Source organism: Vicia villosa, linkage group LG1, assembly GCF_029867415.1.
Source record: "Vicia villosa cultivar HV-30 ecotype Madison, WI linkage group LG1, Vvil1.0, whole genome shotgun sequence".
NCBI classification, from domain to species: Eukaryota; Viridiplantae; Streptophyta; class Magnoliopsida; order Fabales; family Fabaceae; genus Vicia; species Vicia villosa.
The window spans coordinates 252,260,965-252,278,762 of record NC_081180.1 but is presented as its reverse complement, the minus strand read 5'-3'; the positions used below and the strand labels follow the sequence as shown (position 1 = coordinate 252,278,762).

At 31.8% G+C, this 17,798-nt stretch overlaps 1 protein-coding gene and 1 pseudogene across 1 annotated transcript; one reads left to right on the top strand and one right to left on the bottom strand.

Annotated features, from left to right (window-relative positions):
• Positions 1–1,527: 1,527 nt before the first annotated feature.
• LOC131599269 (amino acid transporter AVT6A-like) lies at positions 1,528–3,882 on the top strand (annotated as a pseudogene).
• A 1,417-nt stretch (positions 3,883–5,299) lies between these two features.
• LOC131645217 (leucine-rich repeat receptor-like serine/threonine-protein kinase BAM3) lies at positions 5,300–10,133 on the bottom strand. Its single transcript, XM_058915893.1, has 2 exons — positions 7,235–10,133; positions 5,300–5,768 (listed from the first exon to the last, which is right to left on the bottom strand). The coding sequence occupies exons 1-2, from the start codon at positions 9,828–9,830 to the stop codon at positions 5,326–5,328; spliced, it is 3,039 nt and encodes a 1,012-aa protein (XP_058771876.1). The 5' UTR covers positions 9,831–10,133; the 3' UTR covers positions 5,300–5,325.
• Between the last annotated feature and the right edge of the window lie 7,665 nt (positions 10,134–17,798).

Genomic DNA, 17,798 nt, shown 5'->3' with positions numbered 1-17,798 from the left:
GTTTGGTTTGTTTATTAGACTCTTGCACGATACTACTATTATAATGACTTGGAGTGGTGGAATCAATTTCTCATTCTTTCTTCTAATTTACAACAACCTACAATATATTTTTTTCTTCAAAAGTATATATTAATTTTTTAAGATTATATATATATTGGCTGACTTTGGGGGACACGACAACTTCGATATGTTTCTTTCATCAAAGAAGATTTTACTAAAATAATTGAGTTACTTAAAATGATTCCAACAAAAGTATATATTTAACAAAAGAGATTAAGAGGTCGAATTAAAAATAAAGTTACAAACACAACTGAACTTTAAGAGCAAAAACTAAAAAATGGATTAATTTGTTATAATTTAGTTTCACATTAATTCTTGAACGCCTATTCTCTTCATTAGTGTTGTAAAAACCGGATCGGATCGGTTGGGCCGAGAACCGATCAGATAATCGGTCGGATCCGCATGTTCGATTGTCCATGTCTTTGAACCGGAGAGAACCGGTGCAAACTGGTATGAATCGGTGTGAACCGGAAAAATCGATAGTTCAACTGCTTTTTTTTCTTTCATTTTGATGTTTTTAACTTTTTAAAATAATAAAATAAAATGTTTCTGGCACAGAACCACACACCTAAATTTCAATTTGCTTGCATTTGCATTTAGATGCACCATAATAATGTAGATAACAAAGATTCAGTAGATGTAATTTTAAGCAAAAACTAGAACAAAATTATAGGATAAAAACCTAAAATATATATAGGATTGAATCTATCTAAGATTAGAATTTTATAATTAGACTTTGTAATTTGTAGTATTATTTTGTTAAGTGTGATATTTATGTTTAAATTTGAATTTAATTTACCAACTAGAGAATGTATCGTATGATATTTTTCAAAAAATTTAAGTGCTAATTATATTTCTTTAGAGATTGAATGATCTGGTTCGACCGGTTTTATACCTATATAGTTTCGTTATAATGACAGATTTATTAAACCGAGTTATCTGGTTTAATCCGGTTTGATCATGCGGTTGGACCAATGACCCAGTGGTTCGACCGAAGAACCAGTGACCCAGAACTCTCACCGGTTTGATTAGGGGTGTGCAAAATATCCGGTTGTGATGTCCAAATCCATAACCAAACATAAACCATTTTAAATATCCGGTTATTAACCGGTTTAGTTATTAATGGTTTGGTTATCTATTCATATAATCCGGATATGATTAAATGGTTATTAACCGGTTAAATTATTTTGGATTCGGTTAGTTATAATCTGGTTATTATTCAAATCCAAATATTTTAATTCTCAAAATATTTTATTTTTGAAAAAAAGATATTCGGAAAAAATAATTTTCAAAATTGGAATTTTTTTTAAAAACCGGTTATATAATCATAACCAAATTTATAACCGGTTTTATAATCAGCTTTGATTAAAATGTGGTTATGGTTATAAATCCAAACTATTTAAATGGTTTTAAAATGATTATGATTTGGTTTTTGAAAATAACCAACCATGCACACCCCTAAGTTTAATGACCGGTCCGATTTTTAAAACATTACTCTCTATTATATCCTCAATTCATGAGCTTCCAAGGAGCCAACCAGATCTTGCAACTTCAATGTGGTGCACAGGGAGAACATTTGTTCTTCGTTTTACAACACTTGTTGTAATTTTACCTTTGACAAGCTTTAAAAGAATTGGTATACTAATTCTTTTTACATTTTCCTTAATGTTGTTGTCACGGATTGAACCTTACTTGTTTGTCCGGTTGATTTCGTAGACTCGTTAAGATTTACATCTGTGTTATCGGTTGGACTAGCAGGCGTTTATCTTGTCATCGTTGTAGGAATCTCAATTTTCAAAATCATAAGTGGAGGCATGGTGATTCCAAGACTCTTCCCAATCATTACTGATGCATCATCAGTTTTTGAATTGTTCACTACATTTCCTGTACTTAACCGTTGGTATGAAAAAATTTCAAGTCTCATCGATATTTTGTTCACTCTCAAATATAAATAAGAGTAGATGATATTTAATTTAATGAAAAATTAATGTATCTGGTCTATATATTTGCAGTTCACAGCATAAATAATGAACTAAAGGATTCGAAATAGATGAGAGGGATTGTGAAGACTTCTTTTGTTCTATGTTGCTTAGTGTACTTAGTCACAAGTTTCTTTGGATTCTTTCTATTTGGAGAAGAAACTCTTAATGATGTTCTTGCCAATTTTGATACCGATCTTGATATACTGTTCGGTTTTATTCTCAATGACATTGTTCGCGTTAGCTACGCCGTTGTTGAATGCAGTATAGGGCAAGCAACAAAAAAGATTTGGAAATATTGATCCAGGAATTATCGTCCACAGAGATGGATAGATGCCATTCAATAGTTTCTACGGTTTCGAACTTTGGATTGAATGAGCAAAAAGTAAACAAAGATATAGACAGAAAAAGAATAAACACATTCTTAGAAGAGAAATAACTTATCAGGAATGTAAATATATTCACTCTTCACAAACATACACTTACCAACTCGTTATACTCAACCTATGATACTCATCTATGTCATCATGTATCTCTCACATAAGTGTCCATCTCTGGAGCACAAACGAGATCATCTCACAACTAAGGTTATCTCTAATGCGAAGTCGCGAAAACATCTGTATTCTCACGTCGGCGATCTCTCGCGCGCCGCTCAAACACGAAATCATTAAGTACAAATACCCACAGTGAATGCTATCTCTAAATCTATCCCTAGAGTTCAGAACCAACATATTATCATCCTAGATAAGGATTCAAGAAGTTTATCTCTAAAGCAACCCAAATCCCCAGCATAGAGCAAAAATCCAGAACAACATCAACACAGATTTGTAAAGCAAGTTAAACATAACATTATAATCGGTAAATATACATAAGATTCGAGTAACTATACAAACAAACCCAACACAAAGAAATACACAGAGAATAGAAGAGATAAACCAAACATCTCACGGGTTGTCAGCTCCGGTTGATGAGAAATCCACCTCCGATCTTCCAAGTGCATGACCCGGTGTTGTTTTCTAAGCCAATCCTACTCTAAGAATGAAGTTGATGGTGTTGGGACTCAAAAATACCCAATCCTTAACCTAAAAATTGTGTTTTTGTCCCCTTTTAACGAGCTGTTGTCTCAGCAGGTCCGCTTAGCGGCGAGATCCCGCTTAGCGGCTGACAGCAAAAGTGAATGTTTGTTGTCGCCGTAACTTGAAAACCGTAACTCCGAATTGCGCCCGGTTCGAAGCGTTTGAAAGCTTATTCAATTCTCTATCCAATAATGAATGAATGGAAACCAAAATGATGATTTTGGTCATCCTTATTTTGAGCCTATGGAAGTCCGCTTGACGGTGGCTAAGCGGGCTTGCACCAAAACTGCGAAATTGAAGTCGTGCCTTTGACACTTTATTCCTCAAGGCTCCAATAAGCATGAATACCTATAAAAACAAAGGAAAAACTATCAAATGGTATAAAAGTATATGAAAATACAACTATTCACAAAGTATACGTATTTATACACAAAACGAGGAATTATTCAAACGGTATTAACAAAAGTATCGATAAGTGCCACTATTTACATACACAAAATAAGTACATTTTGGCACTTATCAGACGTACATATTGTGTTGATAATTTCAGTACTCTTTTACGCAGTGCGGATCAACTTTGATGGACTCTTGTTTTCTTCTTCATCAATAAGATCTTTGAATGTTGATAACTTCAGATTTTCTCTATTACTTTTTCACTTGTTGGCATTATATTCTTGGGAGCAAATTTCATTCCTAGCATTTGGGATATTCAGCATGAGAGATTCGATCAAAGTTTGCACCATAAACTGCAGATTGGTGCAATATGACGCCTTATAATCTTTCTTCTTCGCATATTTGTGACTTGTCCACTGAGCATCATCCGCGCGTGCTGCAAGCTTCATAACACCATTGACTACGACACCAAGAGTTTCTTCAAAATCACACAAGGACTTCATTTGTTTATGTCATATGTCCCAATTCTTACCATCAACAATTCGAAGAGAGAGTTGGGAATTCCATTGCCACCATTCATCGTTGCAGTAGATGTGAATCACAATCCCTAGAAGCACGACCATGTATGCGCAAAACCAAAGAGCTATGTATACTAATTTATTAGTTCAAGCATAATTGCACTTAGTGAGAAAGAGATAAGTGTGTGTGTGTGTGAGAGAGAGAGATGAAGTACTTCAATAATTATCAACCAACTAACTAACTCTAACAACTATAACGAACACATAGTTGTAATATATCACAACATGAGTCATTCTACCATATCTCAATCTTAGTTGTCAGACATTTTACCTTTAATTAAACCAGATAAATTATATCATAAGCAAATAAGTCAAACTCAAAGGACAAAACATGCAAAATCAAACAAACTATGCATATAAGAAAAATTCGAAAATTAACTTTCGTACTAGACGAAACTAGAAAAACACCAAATTTGTTGCATTTTAGATGTGTCCGGAGTTTAAGTTTCTAATTTTAGAAACATTAGTGAGTGAACACCAATAAAGATGCAAATGACAATCTCCAATTTTTTACTATGGTATATTTTCACAGTTATCGGAGAAGAGACCCCTATAAGAAAAGAGACGGCATATTTTAGAGAGAAGGAAGATAGTTTCTACGTACTTTTTTTTTAGAACTCTACATAGGTCTTTTCCAAAACAAAATTGAGACCGGGTAACACTTTATTGTTTCTTAAGTCCATCTACATTCTTGACACACAAATTAAAGGAAAAATAATTTTAATTATCAAATGTAAATTAATTATTTTTTTTCTTTTTTGGTATTCAATTTCAAATCTTTTGATGGAGCAATTCCCCCCTATATTTTACTTAATTTCTAAATGTTAGTTATTATTGTCCTCTTTAATTTGAGATATTAATCTATGCCATGCGTTTAAAAGATATTTGATTTTTATTTAAAAATTATCTTAATTATCTCAATATTAAGAGAATGTAAAAATTTATTTTGAAGGATATGAAGTAAAACAATTATAGGATAATCAACTTTCACATGTATATATTATATTATACAAAATAAAGTAAATACAAGTGAAGAACTAGTGTTCATAAACCCACTATGATTTTGAGCTTCATCAACCTAATTAACTATCTAGAACACTCCTTAGTAATTATTCACTCCTACACCTCTATAGTCACCAAATCTCTCTATTCTAAACAAAACTCAAAGCCAAAATATATATAAAATGAACATTAAACTTTACTCCAAAAAAGAAAAAAAGAAACTTGATTTCAATTAAATTAAACCAAAAGATCATGTTTAAAAGTAGGAGAACAAGGCAATTTATGATTCTGAATTAACTTTTTGCTTGGTGGATTAACACTAGAAGAACATGAAGAAGAAGATTGTTGATGTTCTTGTTGTTGTGATTGTCTTGGAAATTCAGAAAGCATCTGAACAACTTCTCTCATGGTTGGTCTTTGAACACTGTTTTCTTCTAAGCATAGCATTGCAATGAAGAACATGTGCATGGCTTCTTCTCTTGGCACTACCATGAGTCTTGAATCGATTATGTTGATGACTTGTTCTCTTCTTCCATTTGTTGCTTTTTTGCACCATTGTACAAGATCTACTCCTTCTCCAAAATCACCAACTGGTTTTTTACCAGTTAGTAACTCTAGTAGAACTACTCCAAAACTATAAACATCACTTTTTTCATCCACTCTTAATGTGTATGCATATTCTGTAATTTATCAAGATAAACCAAATTATTTGTTAGTCAATGAAGATAATTATAATTTACCTTCATTAATTTGCAAAACTCAAGTTATAGAAATAGTAAAATCATCACTTATATTATTGGAAAAAGTATAAAGATAAAACCTAACTAGCTAGGGTTTATAAAGATGATCACTCTCATCTTATCATGTCCATCTTTAAAAACGTGCAAAACGACCTATCTTAAATTTATCACGATTAAACATTAATTAAATTTAAATAGAATATTTAATAATATATTTGTCATAATTAAACTGTGATTAAATAAAACTTCTATAGATAAAACTTCTATAGATTTGTTAATATTAAGTAGAGCCTAAAAAAATTTAAAATACCTCTGATCTTATCAATCAATTTAATAAGTATCAAATCCGATTCAGACCAACCAGTGGAAACAAAAATTAAACAAGTAATTAGGTCGAGCTCACTATTAAAATCGAGTTAACTTTTAAAAAATTTATCATCCGATTCAATTTAATTTAATATTTATATAGTTTTGTTATTGAGATCTGATTCAACTACCGACTTCTTGACATATATCTTTTGGGGCCAATGAGGGAGAAAATTTTTAAAACATTAGTTAAGGTAATATAAACATTAAAAGAAACATTCTTTTAAGAATGTTTGAGAACAAAAGTTGACTCTAAAGAAACAAATTGGTCCAAGACAAAATCATGACAACTAGCAAATAAAAAAAAACAAAAGAATGGGTGGAGTGGAGAGATGAAGTGTCAGATTGACCTCTGCATATTGGATTCTTAGGGAGGGTCCCATCCCAATGAATTAAGGTCAGTGTCTCAGTCTCACAGACACTCTCACTACTGCAAAAACATTTTATCGTGTTCCAAAACTACTCTTCTTTTCATTTCTCAATAAAATTCCATCTTAACAGTTCTTCATCATTCTTTCAACCCATTCCAGCTATGCCATTTCCCTCACTTTATCATTGTGTAAGCAACATGATTAAAGATTTTTAATCATTATGATCATGCAACTATACTCTAAATTATCTCATGGATCGTCATGATTAAAATCATAATCACACCATTTTTTATCATTAGCCATGTTGTATGAATTAATAAAATCATATATCACATGCACAAAGTTAAAGAATTTTATTTATTCCTTTAAATTATTCCTAGCAAATATATTCAATATTAGCTCAGTTGATTAAAGCGCTTGCTAACTTATATTCATTATTAGCTCAGTTGATATAGCGCTTAGTAACTCAGATGATAGAGCAAATATATTCAATATTAGTTCAGTTGATAGAGCGCTTATTAACTCAGATGAAAGGGCGCGTGACTTTTAACTACCTTAGCGCTTATTAACTCAGATGAAAGGGCGCGTGACTTTTAACTACCTTGTAGTAGAAAGAAAACACTAATAATAAAAAAAATAAAAAAAGGCACATGAGAAAATAGAAGTTACCTGGTGCAATGTAACCATATGATCCTGCAATTGAAGACATGCATTCAGACGCAGCGCCATCAACCAAGAATTTCGCTAGTCCGAAATCGGCAACATGCGCTTCGAAATTCGAACTCAACAAAATGTTGTTAGATTTCACATCTCGGTGTAGGATCAATGGAGAACAATCATGGTGAAGATAGCATAGTCCTTTAGCAGAATCAATAGATATCTTGTACCGAAAGTTCCAACTCAAGAATGCGCCTTTTTTTCCATGCAATGCTTCACCTAAGCTCCCATTTCTCATGTATTCATACACAAGAAGATTTGTTTCTTTGTTTGAACAGAATGCAAGTAGTCTCACAATGTTTCTGTGTCTTATGTTTCCAAGTGTTTGAATTTCAGCTCTAAAACCATGATCGTGACTATTTGCGCCGAACCCGAGTAGTTTTTTTACTGCTATTTCTACTCCATTCGGCATTTTTCCGTGGTAAACTATCCCTGCGCCTCCTCTTCCTATCACGTTACCGTCTTTCACGCATTCGAGGATGTCTGAAACGGTGAACTCGAGCTTTTTGAATGCAGTCATCTTCCAAGAACCAGGGCCATTCTTTTTGAATGACTTGGCTTTTAGAATCGCTGCGATAACAAAGACTAACGAACATACCAATAGCCCGAGCGCGAATATCAGCTTGAAATCTGCATTGCTTTTTTTTCCTGGTGTGGACTTCATTCCTGTCAATTTACATGGATTGTTCAATAGAGAGCCACATAGTTTAGGATTCCCTGCGAACGCAGACGCGTTAAAGAACGAAAACTGGCCTGATTCGGGCAATTTACCAGAGAATTCGTTGAAGGAGAAATCAGCAACAGTGAGGCTTTTCATTGTCCCTATTGACTTTGGTATGCTTTGGTTCAAATGGTTTCTAGACAGGTTCAAGTAATTCAAAATACGAATATTCGAAAACAACGGTGGAATCGAGCCAGAAAGATTATTCTGGCTCATGTCAAGATAGGTAAGATGAACACAGTTTCCGATATCGGGCGGAATTTCACCCGATAACAAGTTTCTGCTAAGGTCAAGCTTCAACACTTGGTTAAGTCCTCCAATGGAACTTGGAATCGGACCCGAAAACTGGTTTCCACCAAGGAAAAGTATCTGAAGCGAAGTGAAATTCGAGAGGGAATGCGGTAAAGGACCAGACAACGCATTGTTCGACAAATCAAGCTGTTCTAAACAAACAGGCTTCGACTGAGAAAAAGACGAACCGTTACCATTTTCTAACAATGTTCCAGACAAGTAATTGTTCTTCAACTCAGCTAAATTTAGCTTAGGAAGATAAAGAAAACCATCTGGAATACTACCATTAAGGTAATTCTCTCCTAATCTCACTCTAGTGAGACTATAACATGTTCCTAGACCTTCTGGTATAGGACCAAACAGAAAATTGTTAAGAAGAATCAAAATGTTAAGCTGGTTTGAAGAACAAAGATTCGGCGGAATAACACCAGTGAGTTTATTAGACGACAAATCAAGGACTCGAATCTTCCCATTGAGGCCGAGTTTATATGGAATTTCGCCAGTGAAATTGTTCATCCACAAACCAAGAGTTTCTAAATCAGGAAAATCCGCAATGTACTCCGGTATTGAACCATGAAACCTGTTTAAAAAAAGGTTGATCAGCTTGAGATTCTTGAGATTCATGAACTCGAACGGAATTTCTCCGGTGAGTACATTGCTCGAAAGATCGAGGTAGAGAAGTTCTGTTAAGTTACCAAGATGTTTTGGTAACGAACCCGAAAGCTGGTTTATATGCAAGTAAAGTGTGTTGAGTTTTCTCAATTCACCTAACTCTTTTGGGATGGAACCATTCAAATCACAGCTTGAAAGATCCATATGAACAAGATTTGTTAACTTTCCGAATTCGGTTGGAATTCCACCTTCAAAGGAATTGTAATAGCCCAAGTAAATTTCCTTCAAGTTACTCAGATTTCCTAACTCACCAGGGATTTTTCCTGTGATGTCATTTCCAGCCAGTGAAAGATACTCAAGAGAACTAAATTCTCCAAAGCTTTTCGGGATTTCGCCGAAGAAAAAGTTACCACCAAGATCCAAGTGTTTGAGGGTTTGGTTCAAGGGAAGAAGGCCTAATGGAAGCAATGAAGTGAAATTGTTGTTGTACACATCAAGGACTTGAAGGTTTTGCATGGTGGAGAAGCTCCAATGATCCATGTGACCATTGAACATGTTGTTGGAGATGTTTAGAAACTCAAGGTTGGTTAAGTTTGTGAGGTGAATGGTTCCTGTGAAGTTGTTTCCTGCTAGAGAAAGGTGTGTGAGTTTGTCAAGTGATGTGATTGAAGGTGAAACAGAGCCAAACAGATTCAAATCGGTTAAGTCGAGAGAGACTATTCGATTCTCCCGGCATTGAATTCCAGTCCATGAACAAATTGAAGTGAAATTTGAATCTTCCCATGTGTTTAGAACTTGGTTTGAGAATTGAAAACCTTGTTTAAGACTGACCAAAGCATGAAAATCGCTACGCAAAGTAGATGAAGAAACAGAGGAAAACAGAACAGAAAACAGAGTGAAGAAAATTAAGGTAAAAGAAACCATTTTGGAATGTGTTTTTGTTTAGCAAAGATGAAAGAGTGTTTGTTATAAACACTTTGAAAAAGTGAAGAAGAAAAGTGAAACTTCAAGAGTGTGTGTACAACAAGAGGTTTTGGTTATGGTTATGGTTATGGAAATGGAAATGGAATCAAACATGTTGAAAGGGAAAGAGGCTTGAAATACAAGGAAGAGAATAAGCTAAACTTTTGCTTTTCACTATCTTTTGCTTTGAGAGAGCAAAGAAGAAAGAAGAAAGAGGAAGATGAAAACAGCTACATATGATATATCACTTTGTTTGTTATCTATATTTTTGCTTTAAGGAAAAGAAGAAAGCATAAAAAGAAAAAGGAAACAAAAATGGTTTTGTGAAAATTGTTAAATAGGTGAGACAAATCATTTAAATAAAGCCGTTGGATATAACAGAAATTTAAAGTTTAGATTATGTTAAGAAAAATAAGCAAAAGTAAAAGTTGATGATGCTTTCTTTTTTTTCTTCTTTAGCTGTTTTTTTTGTGTGACAAAAATACCCTTTAGCTCTAATCAAATCAAAGTATAGTAGTAGCTCTTTACTAGTCTTCTTTATTGCTTTGAATGAGAGAGGTGATGGAATTGCACTTTCATTGAATCAAAATGCATATCTTTCCACCATAGTAGTATGCTATGAATTTTTTTTATTTAGAAAAAAATTAAAAAGATGGAAAGTGAGTAATGCAATCAGTGGTTGCCACCAAGATTGTCTCAAACCAACAGTATATAGTGCCTAGTGGGACTCAATTTGTAATTGTATAGTTTCATTTGTTCACTATTATAAACAAAATCGATTTTTTAAATTTATTGAATAATTGTAAATTAGACATCTAATTTATTTATTTACTAATTTAAACGTCTAAGTATTTTATAGATATAATTCTCGTCTGTTCCAATGATTACTCTAGTTTAGGGGTAACAAAACGATTCCTGTTCGTCATGCATGTATTTTTGCCGACATTTTTTTATAATAGATTAAAATTTTAGACCATCACCCACTAACATGTTTTCCCCCGTTTTGTTTTTTCGGACTTTTGTTGACGAAACATTAACATGAATTTTTGAATTTTTGAAATTTTAAAAGTGTATTGTCTGACCACACTCATATTTCTTTTTTTTTTGAGACAGACTAAAATTTTAGATTCACTCCTTGAACAGTGTGATCTTATTAGCCTATTAATTTTTTTAGACTTTTGATGAGAAATAAACGGGGCAAACATGTTCGTTTTTGTCATATTTATATTTTTAACATTATCATATTGTATGTATTGTCATGCCATGGTGTCAGCATCGTATGTGTCGAATTTTGATTGGTTGTTCAATAAATGATAAAATAAATGCAAGTATGTGTAGTAGTATCTAATATAGATGTGATTGTATGAGTTTGTCTTCCCAAGCAAAGTGTAATGTACTATCAACAGGTTGACAGTGTCACAATATATTGAACCTCTCTTTTAGTAATAAGACCTTGGAATTACAAAACATGTGCCTGAAAAATGCAGAGATTGTAAGAAGTAAAGTTATGATGGGTTGATTATTAATAAATGATGAGTTTGAATGATCAATATATAATTATATTCCATTGCATGGATTTGGAAGAAGCTTTTATTTTTTTCAACTTTATTCTTTCTTTGTCCTATAGAGCAGAAACCAATTATCAATAAAATGGTATTTTTATGTTTGATTAATTTAATATTATTAATTAAATATTATTTATATAAATGAATGGAATAGTCTTAAAGAGAGGGCTGAAAAGTAAAAGTGAAGATAATCTTGTTCTTTTTCTTTGATCAAAAAAGAAAAAGAAACATGGAAAAGAGTGCTATTGTTGTATTTGTATTGTATGATTCATTCATTCACAAGGTTGAAAGGAAAATGTGTGACACTTCATGTCATAGGAAAGAGTGCTATTGTTTCAATTCAACATGCACCACTAATGTATATTTTTCTCTTTCTATGCTCTTTGAGGAGTCATTGTCTATGTTCTATGGATCTAGAACCTTATTGTTGGTGTTATAATTGGGGTTGCTTACTTGGAATATAGCTTAGTGTTTGCCTATAAATTCCAACAAGTTCAAACAATTTAGTTTCTCTTATGTACAAACATTCTATGTCTAGTCTTATTTTCCCACTTGACTCTTGACATTAACACTTCATAATTAATTTTTTGTTTGTTTTTGGAGAAAGTATTTAGTGACCAAACTCTAGGATTCAAAAAAGAGAGTTTAAATGTATTTTTTTTTTGGTAATAAAGATATTATGTGAGTTGAGTTATGAAAACTTGTACAAATTTCGTGTGAATCAACTACTTAGTAACTTAATTAATCTTTTTTAACAAATAAATTAAATTTATGGCATCGCATATTTGATATGTTTTAGTCTCTTATTATATGAGGTATTAAGGATATTTGCAGTGTGGTTTGGATAAGTTTTATTTAAAGATAAATTTATGTACAGTTCATTTTGATTTTAAATGGTAAGTTATTTAATCAGATTAATTTCATGCAATTTTATTTAAATGATTTTTTATATCTGAATTACAAATTATATATTTTCATTAAGCTTATAAAAATATTAATTAGTAATAGATTTAATATAATATATAAAAAATTAAAAATTAATATTATAAAATGAGAATGATCATTTAAAATAGAATATAAATTAAAACAAATGTAATAATAAAAATAAATATATTAAATTAAATTAATAATTAATATTAAAAAATTAACTATCATCGGATAATAAATTACTTCACTATACCATAATGATGAAAAAAATAAGTATACAAATATATATCCGATTCAGTTGACTTGAATAAATTTAAAAAAAAATTAAAATTCAATCTTAACCGATCTTTTTTTATAAAATAATATTTAATTTTTTTGTGGTTTTTTTATTTTATCTATTTATAATTTTTATTTGTAAAATAATATTTAGTTTTTATGGTTTTTTTATTTTTATCTGTTTATAATTTTTATTTAGATTAGTTTGACTTTACACACTCCTAGTCTAATTTATGGAATTAATATATATTTTTTATGTGTTACTAGAAAATTATTTTAAAATTATTTAGTTAAAATTAAAAATATTAAAAAATTAAGAAAATCATTTATTTTTAGTATGTGTTTGTATTCTCGATGGAATACTTTCTCACGAGGAGTTTGTCTTGTTGTAAAATTTGGAGCTTTCTCCATTTTTAGGATGAATATAGCATTGGGATGTGAAGAAATATACTAGAAGCATATCCAAATATTTCATTGGAAAATGTTTCATATATTATATTCGTCGGTAAGACAGACTATCGCACTAGACTTAAAATTTGTCACAGTTTAATCATCGTTAATAAAACTCATAATATTTGTCACAATTTAACTTTAAAGAAATAGAATATATATTTTATTAGTTATAGTTGTACCATGTATTACTTGCACAGAGTCTCTAAAACTTCAAATGGCCTAGAGTATTATACTATGGCTCAAAATGTGACTACAAATTTTAGTTTGCTTTGTTCTTTAGAAACTTTATTCTTGTTCATCAAATGAATCTGTAAAAACTATATTACAAAATTCATAAAGAGTGGAAGAACATGGTTTCCATCACACAACAACATGAGATGATGCATTTCCCAAAAGAAACGAATGAGATTCTATAACTTTCTTAGAGTGAGTGCATGTAGAAGAAGGTGCTTGGAATGTCAATGGTTAAAACAAGCATGCATGCATTTCAAATGAAAACAACACAAAGAATCTCTTCTTAAAAACCAATACTTATTCAAATTTAGATTAAATTTAAGGAATAAACTAAATGGGACCATAGTACTATACCATATTGTCATAACAAACCATACCATATGCATATGAATCTTAGTTGTACTAAAGAAAATGTGACATAGAAACTGAAATTTAAGAGGCAAATGCCATGAGTTATTGTCCTTGTGAAAGGAACAAATGAAGTTGGGTTGCATAAGAAGGATAAGATTAAAAAAGTATTGTATGTACTATATATTGTTGTGGCCATGTCTTGATCATAGCAAAGTTTCTTGATATGAAATAATGAATGGTTTACTTTATGTCTTTATGATATCATACATCACAATTGTATTCCGTTTACACAACATGCTCCAATCATTGGGAGACATATTTAGTGCATTGTGACTCATGTCAAACAAACCTCCCATGCCCTAGTTATTTAGGAGCAATGAACCATACTTAGAGGAAGCGGTGCCTACTATCTCAAAAGAGAAGAAAAAAAATGTATTCTCAAATGGTTAGTGTGTAACTTATTACTCCTTCCGTTTCTTTTTAAGTGTCGTTTTAAAATATTTTTGTTTTATTTAAGTGTCGTTTTTATAGTTTAATATCATAATCTGTCAATTATATCCTTAATAACTCTCTTAATTTGTCATTAAAAAAAGAGAGTGTTAATTGAATTTATTTAGATAGAGAAAATAAATGAGGGTATAATAGAAAAAATAACTCTAATAATCCATTATCTTGGTTGAAGAACTTTATGTTAAAATGACACTTAAAATGGAACGGAGGGAGTGTTTGGTTTTGACATGTTTTTTAGGTTGAAATCCAATGACGGTAGGAATTTCTATTATTGATGTCAAAGTTCTCTGAATTTCTTGAGTCTTTCAAAATCGTTGTGATCGGGTGAATACCGCTTGTGCTTTTCGTTATGATAAATCCCATGCCTATTAAAAAAGTTATCAAGGATAACTTATGTAGGTTATATAGATTTAGCTAGTATAATTAGTGTTTATTTATAAGTAATGAATTTGTAATTTTTTTCAACACTCACTATCAATAAAATAAATTATATTACATATTTTATCTTCATTTTTCATGTAATATTGTGAATAATGACAAAATTCAATTCAGATCAACATTTTTTATACGGGGGACAAAGAAGAAAGAGAATCAAACAAATGACCTCAAGCAATACAAATAATAGTAGGCGAGAACACATGAAAATTGTTTATCCCATTCGAACAAATGATCTACGTATGGAGGAGAGAGCAGCTCTCCAATTCACTATATTCATAAAGTTGTTACAAGAGATTACATATGATCAGTTGCAAAAAAAATAGTCTTTGTCTTTAGAGTTCCCAAGAACAAAACCGAAAGACTCCCCAAAACAAACCCCTATTTTCTACTCAAATGTTTCCCAACCTCTCCAACTCTCAATATATGAATCACTTAAACCCGAGATTTAGAATTATTTTCCAATCCCTATGATAACCCCAAAAGGCTACCGAATCCCTAAAATATTACTCTAGGAATTTTAGCTTTTGCTTCCTAAATAGGATTTCTACCTTATGTCACTTCTCCCTAACAAATGAGAGAAAAGTCATATTTATAACTAACAAAATATTAACACACGCAAGATATAACTCATTAACAAACGAATCCATAAACAAACCCAAACTTATCAGTACCAAAATATGTCTCTTTTTCTTTCTCTTTTTTCACTTGAGGTTTTAAGGCATATTACCACAACTCCTCATCTTGACTTTAAACCGATGATGATGCCAATTTAACCACCAACCACCTTGCTGCTCTCTCCAAAGCTTGAATCACTCTTCAACAAATTTGTCAAGTTCAAAAAATGCTTGAACCATGATCTTGACAATCATTTGGTGAACATATCAGCTGGATTCTCTTCCGACAGTACTTTATGAACCTGAATCTCCTTTGACTCTATCATGTCCCTTATAAAGTGTAAACGGATGTCATTGTGTTTTGTTGTCTCATGATAAACTTGATGATTGTTCAGGTGAATGACACTTTGACTATCATAATTTATCTTCACACATTCTTAAGTAATCTCTAACTCCCTAAACATGTCTTTCAGCCATATGGCTTCCTTGACCCATTCAACAAGGGCAATGTATTCCGCTTGAGTAGTAGATAATATGACCATCGATTGTTGATTTTCCTTACAACTTATAGCTTCCCCAAACAATGTAAACATAAAACCTGATAAGGATTTTCTAGTGTCCGCATTACCTATTATGAATGTTCAGTTCAAGTCAGTGGTTACAAGGCAGAATGATATGAGATCTGATATCAAGGCCATTCTTAAGGCTTTTGAAGAAACCATATGCTTTAGGACTTCGAACCTTTTGTTATTGTTACCTATTTATGAATTATTTTGCAAATCTAACAAGCATTCTTCCTTGGTTTTAATAATTTTTCTTCTGTATCTTTTCTTATTTCCTTTCCTTTATGTTTTTTCTTGATTGAAAAAGGGGGAGTAAGATAAATAAGTATTTAAGAGCTTGAATCTGACAGTTGATAACTAATCTATTGCTTAAATTCTAAAGAATTACTTATTGTGCTTTAAAGATCAATTTAATTAACCTGGATATAACTTAGGGGAGCTTACAAACCTCACCTTTTGGACAATTAGACTCAGGGGAAGCTTACAAACCTCTGAACTTGAAGTCAACTTGTTAATTGAATTAACAATCATTGTTCTTAAATACTTGTGTTGTCATCATAACAAATGGGGAGATTTTTGGAATAAAATTGGTTTGTACCATATCCTTAAGGTTTGATGATAACAAAGTATTTAAAGAACAATAGAGTATATTAATATTTGTTCTAGTGTGCAAGACCATAGACTACATTTTTTGATATAAACTTAGTATTGGCTCTGAAAAAGAACATTTGAAAAGAAGCTAAAAGAACTATAATCTAAAGGATCAAAACCCGAGAGTCAGACTACGAAGACTTAAACTTCGAAGGAGGTAAACTTTTGAAGACTAGAGTCTGAAGAAAGTCAACCTTTGAATATTCACACTCTGAAGGATCACAAACAAGGATCCAGACTCTAAAGACTTAGACTCTTAAGAAGGTCAACATAAGTATCAAGAAGACTCTAAAAGGTCACTATCAAATTCAGAAATCATTTTTCCTTTTCTGATCACTTGCACAACAACAAAAAAATTGCCACAGAAAGCAGGGATGCAACAGATAATTCCTTTTGAATCAAAGGAAATTCAAACGTCTTTTCAACGACATCATCCATTTCAAGAAACATTCTGATGTCTTTGATCAAGCTTTTCCAAGACTCTCTTGTACAAACTCTTTTCTTTAATGAATTTTTTCTATCTCTCTATATAAGGAGTTGAAAACTTGAAGAAAAACAACCAATCCTTGATAATCAAAAGATTTATTACTCTGTCAAATCAAAACCACAAGTTTAACTTAGAATTTATTAATATTTGTATATCTTAGAAATTCTTAAGTCATAAGAGCCTTATTGTGTTGTATTTTGTTTACACCTCTAATTGTATATGAAGTGTAATATTCAAACAATATTTTATATTATTAGGATATAATGTTAGAAGTCTATTGCTTTTATGGTTGAGTATATAAAATCTCTTGCTGGTATGCTACAACATTAAAAGTCTCTTACTTGGGTGCTTGAGCATTGAAAGTCTCTTGCTTGTGGACTTGATCAATTGTAATCCTAAGTTATTATAGTGAAATCCCTTGGAAGTGCAAGGGGACTGTAATATTCTCATTTTATTGGGTAAACCAAGATAAATTATCAATGTCTCTCTTTTGTTTACTTTTTACCTTTGAATTTTTTTATTCGCTGCACTCAATCATATTCTAGACCTTGTGTTCAGAATCTTAAAAGAGTGTCTTAAAAAGAAAGAAAAATCTAACATAATTCAACCCTATTTTCTTGTGTTTTTCTCACCTTCAGGGAGTTGGAATCTTGTTGGCGTTGTCTGATGTTGTAGAACTCATCTTCCAATGTTTAGTTATGGCAGCATAATTCCTTCATGGCAGCATACATCTTTGCCAGGGTGTCGACATTACCGCTACCGCTGGTACCTTCCAACATATGGGATGAAGCTCTCCTGTTAGCCTTAGCTAAAGGTGGTTAAGTATAGGAGTGAAGGGTAACATCAGGAATGATGGTAGT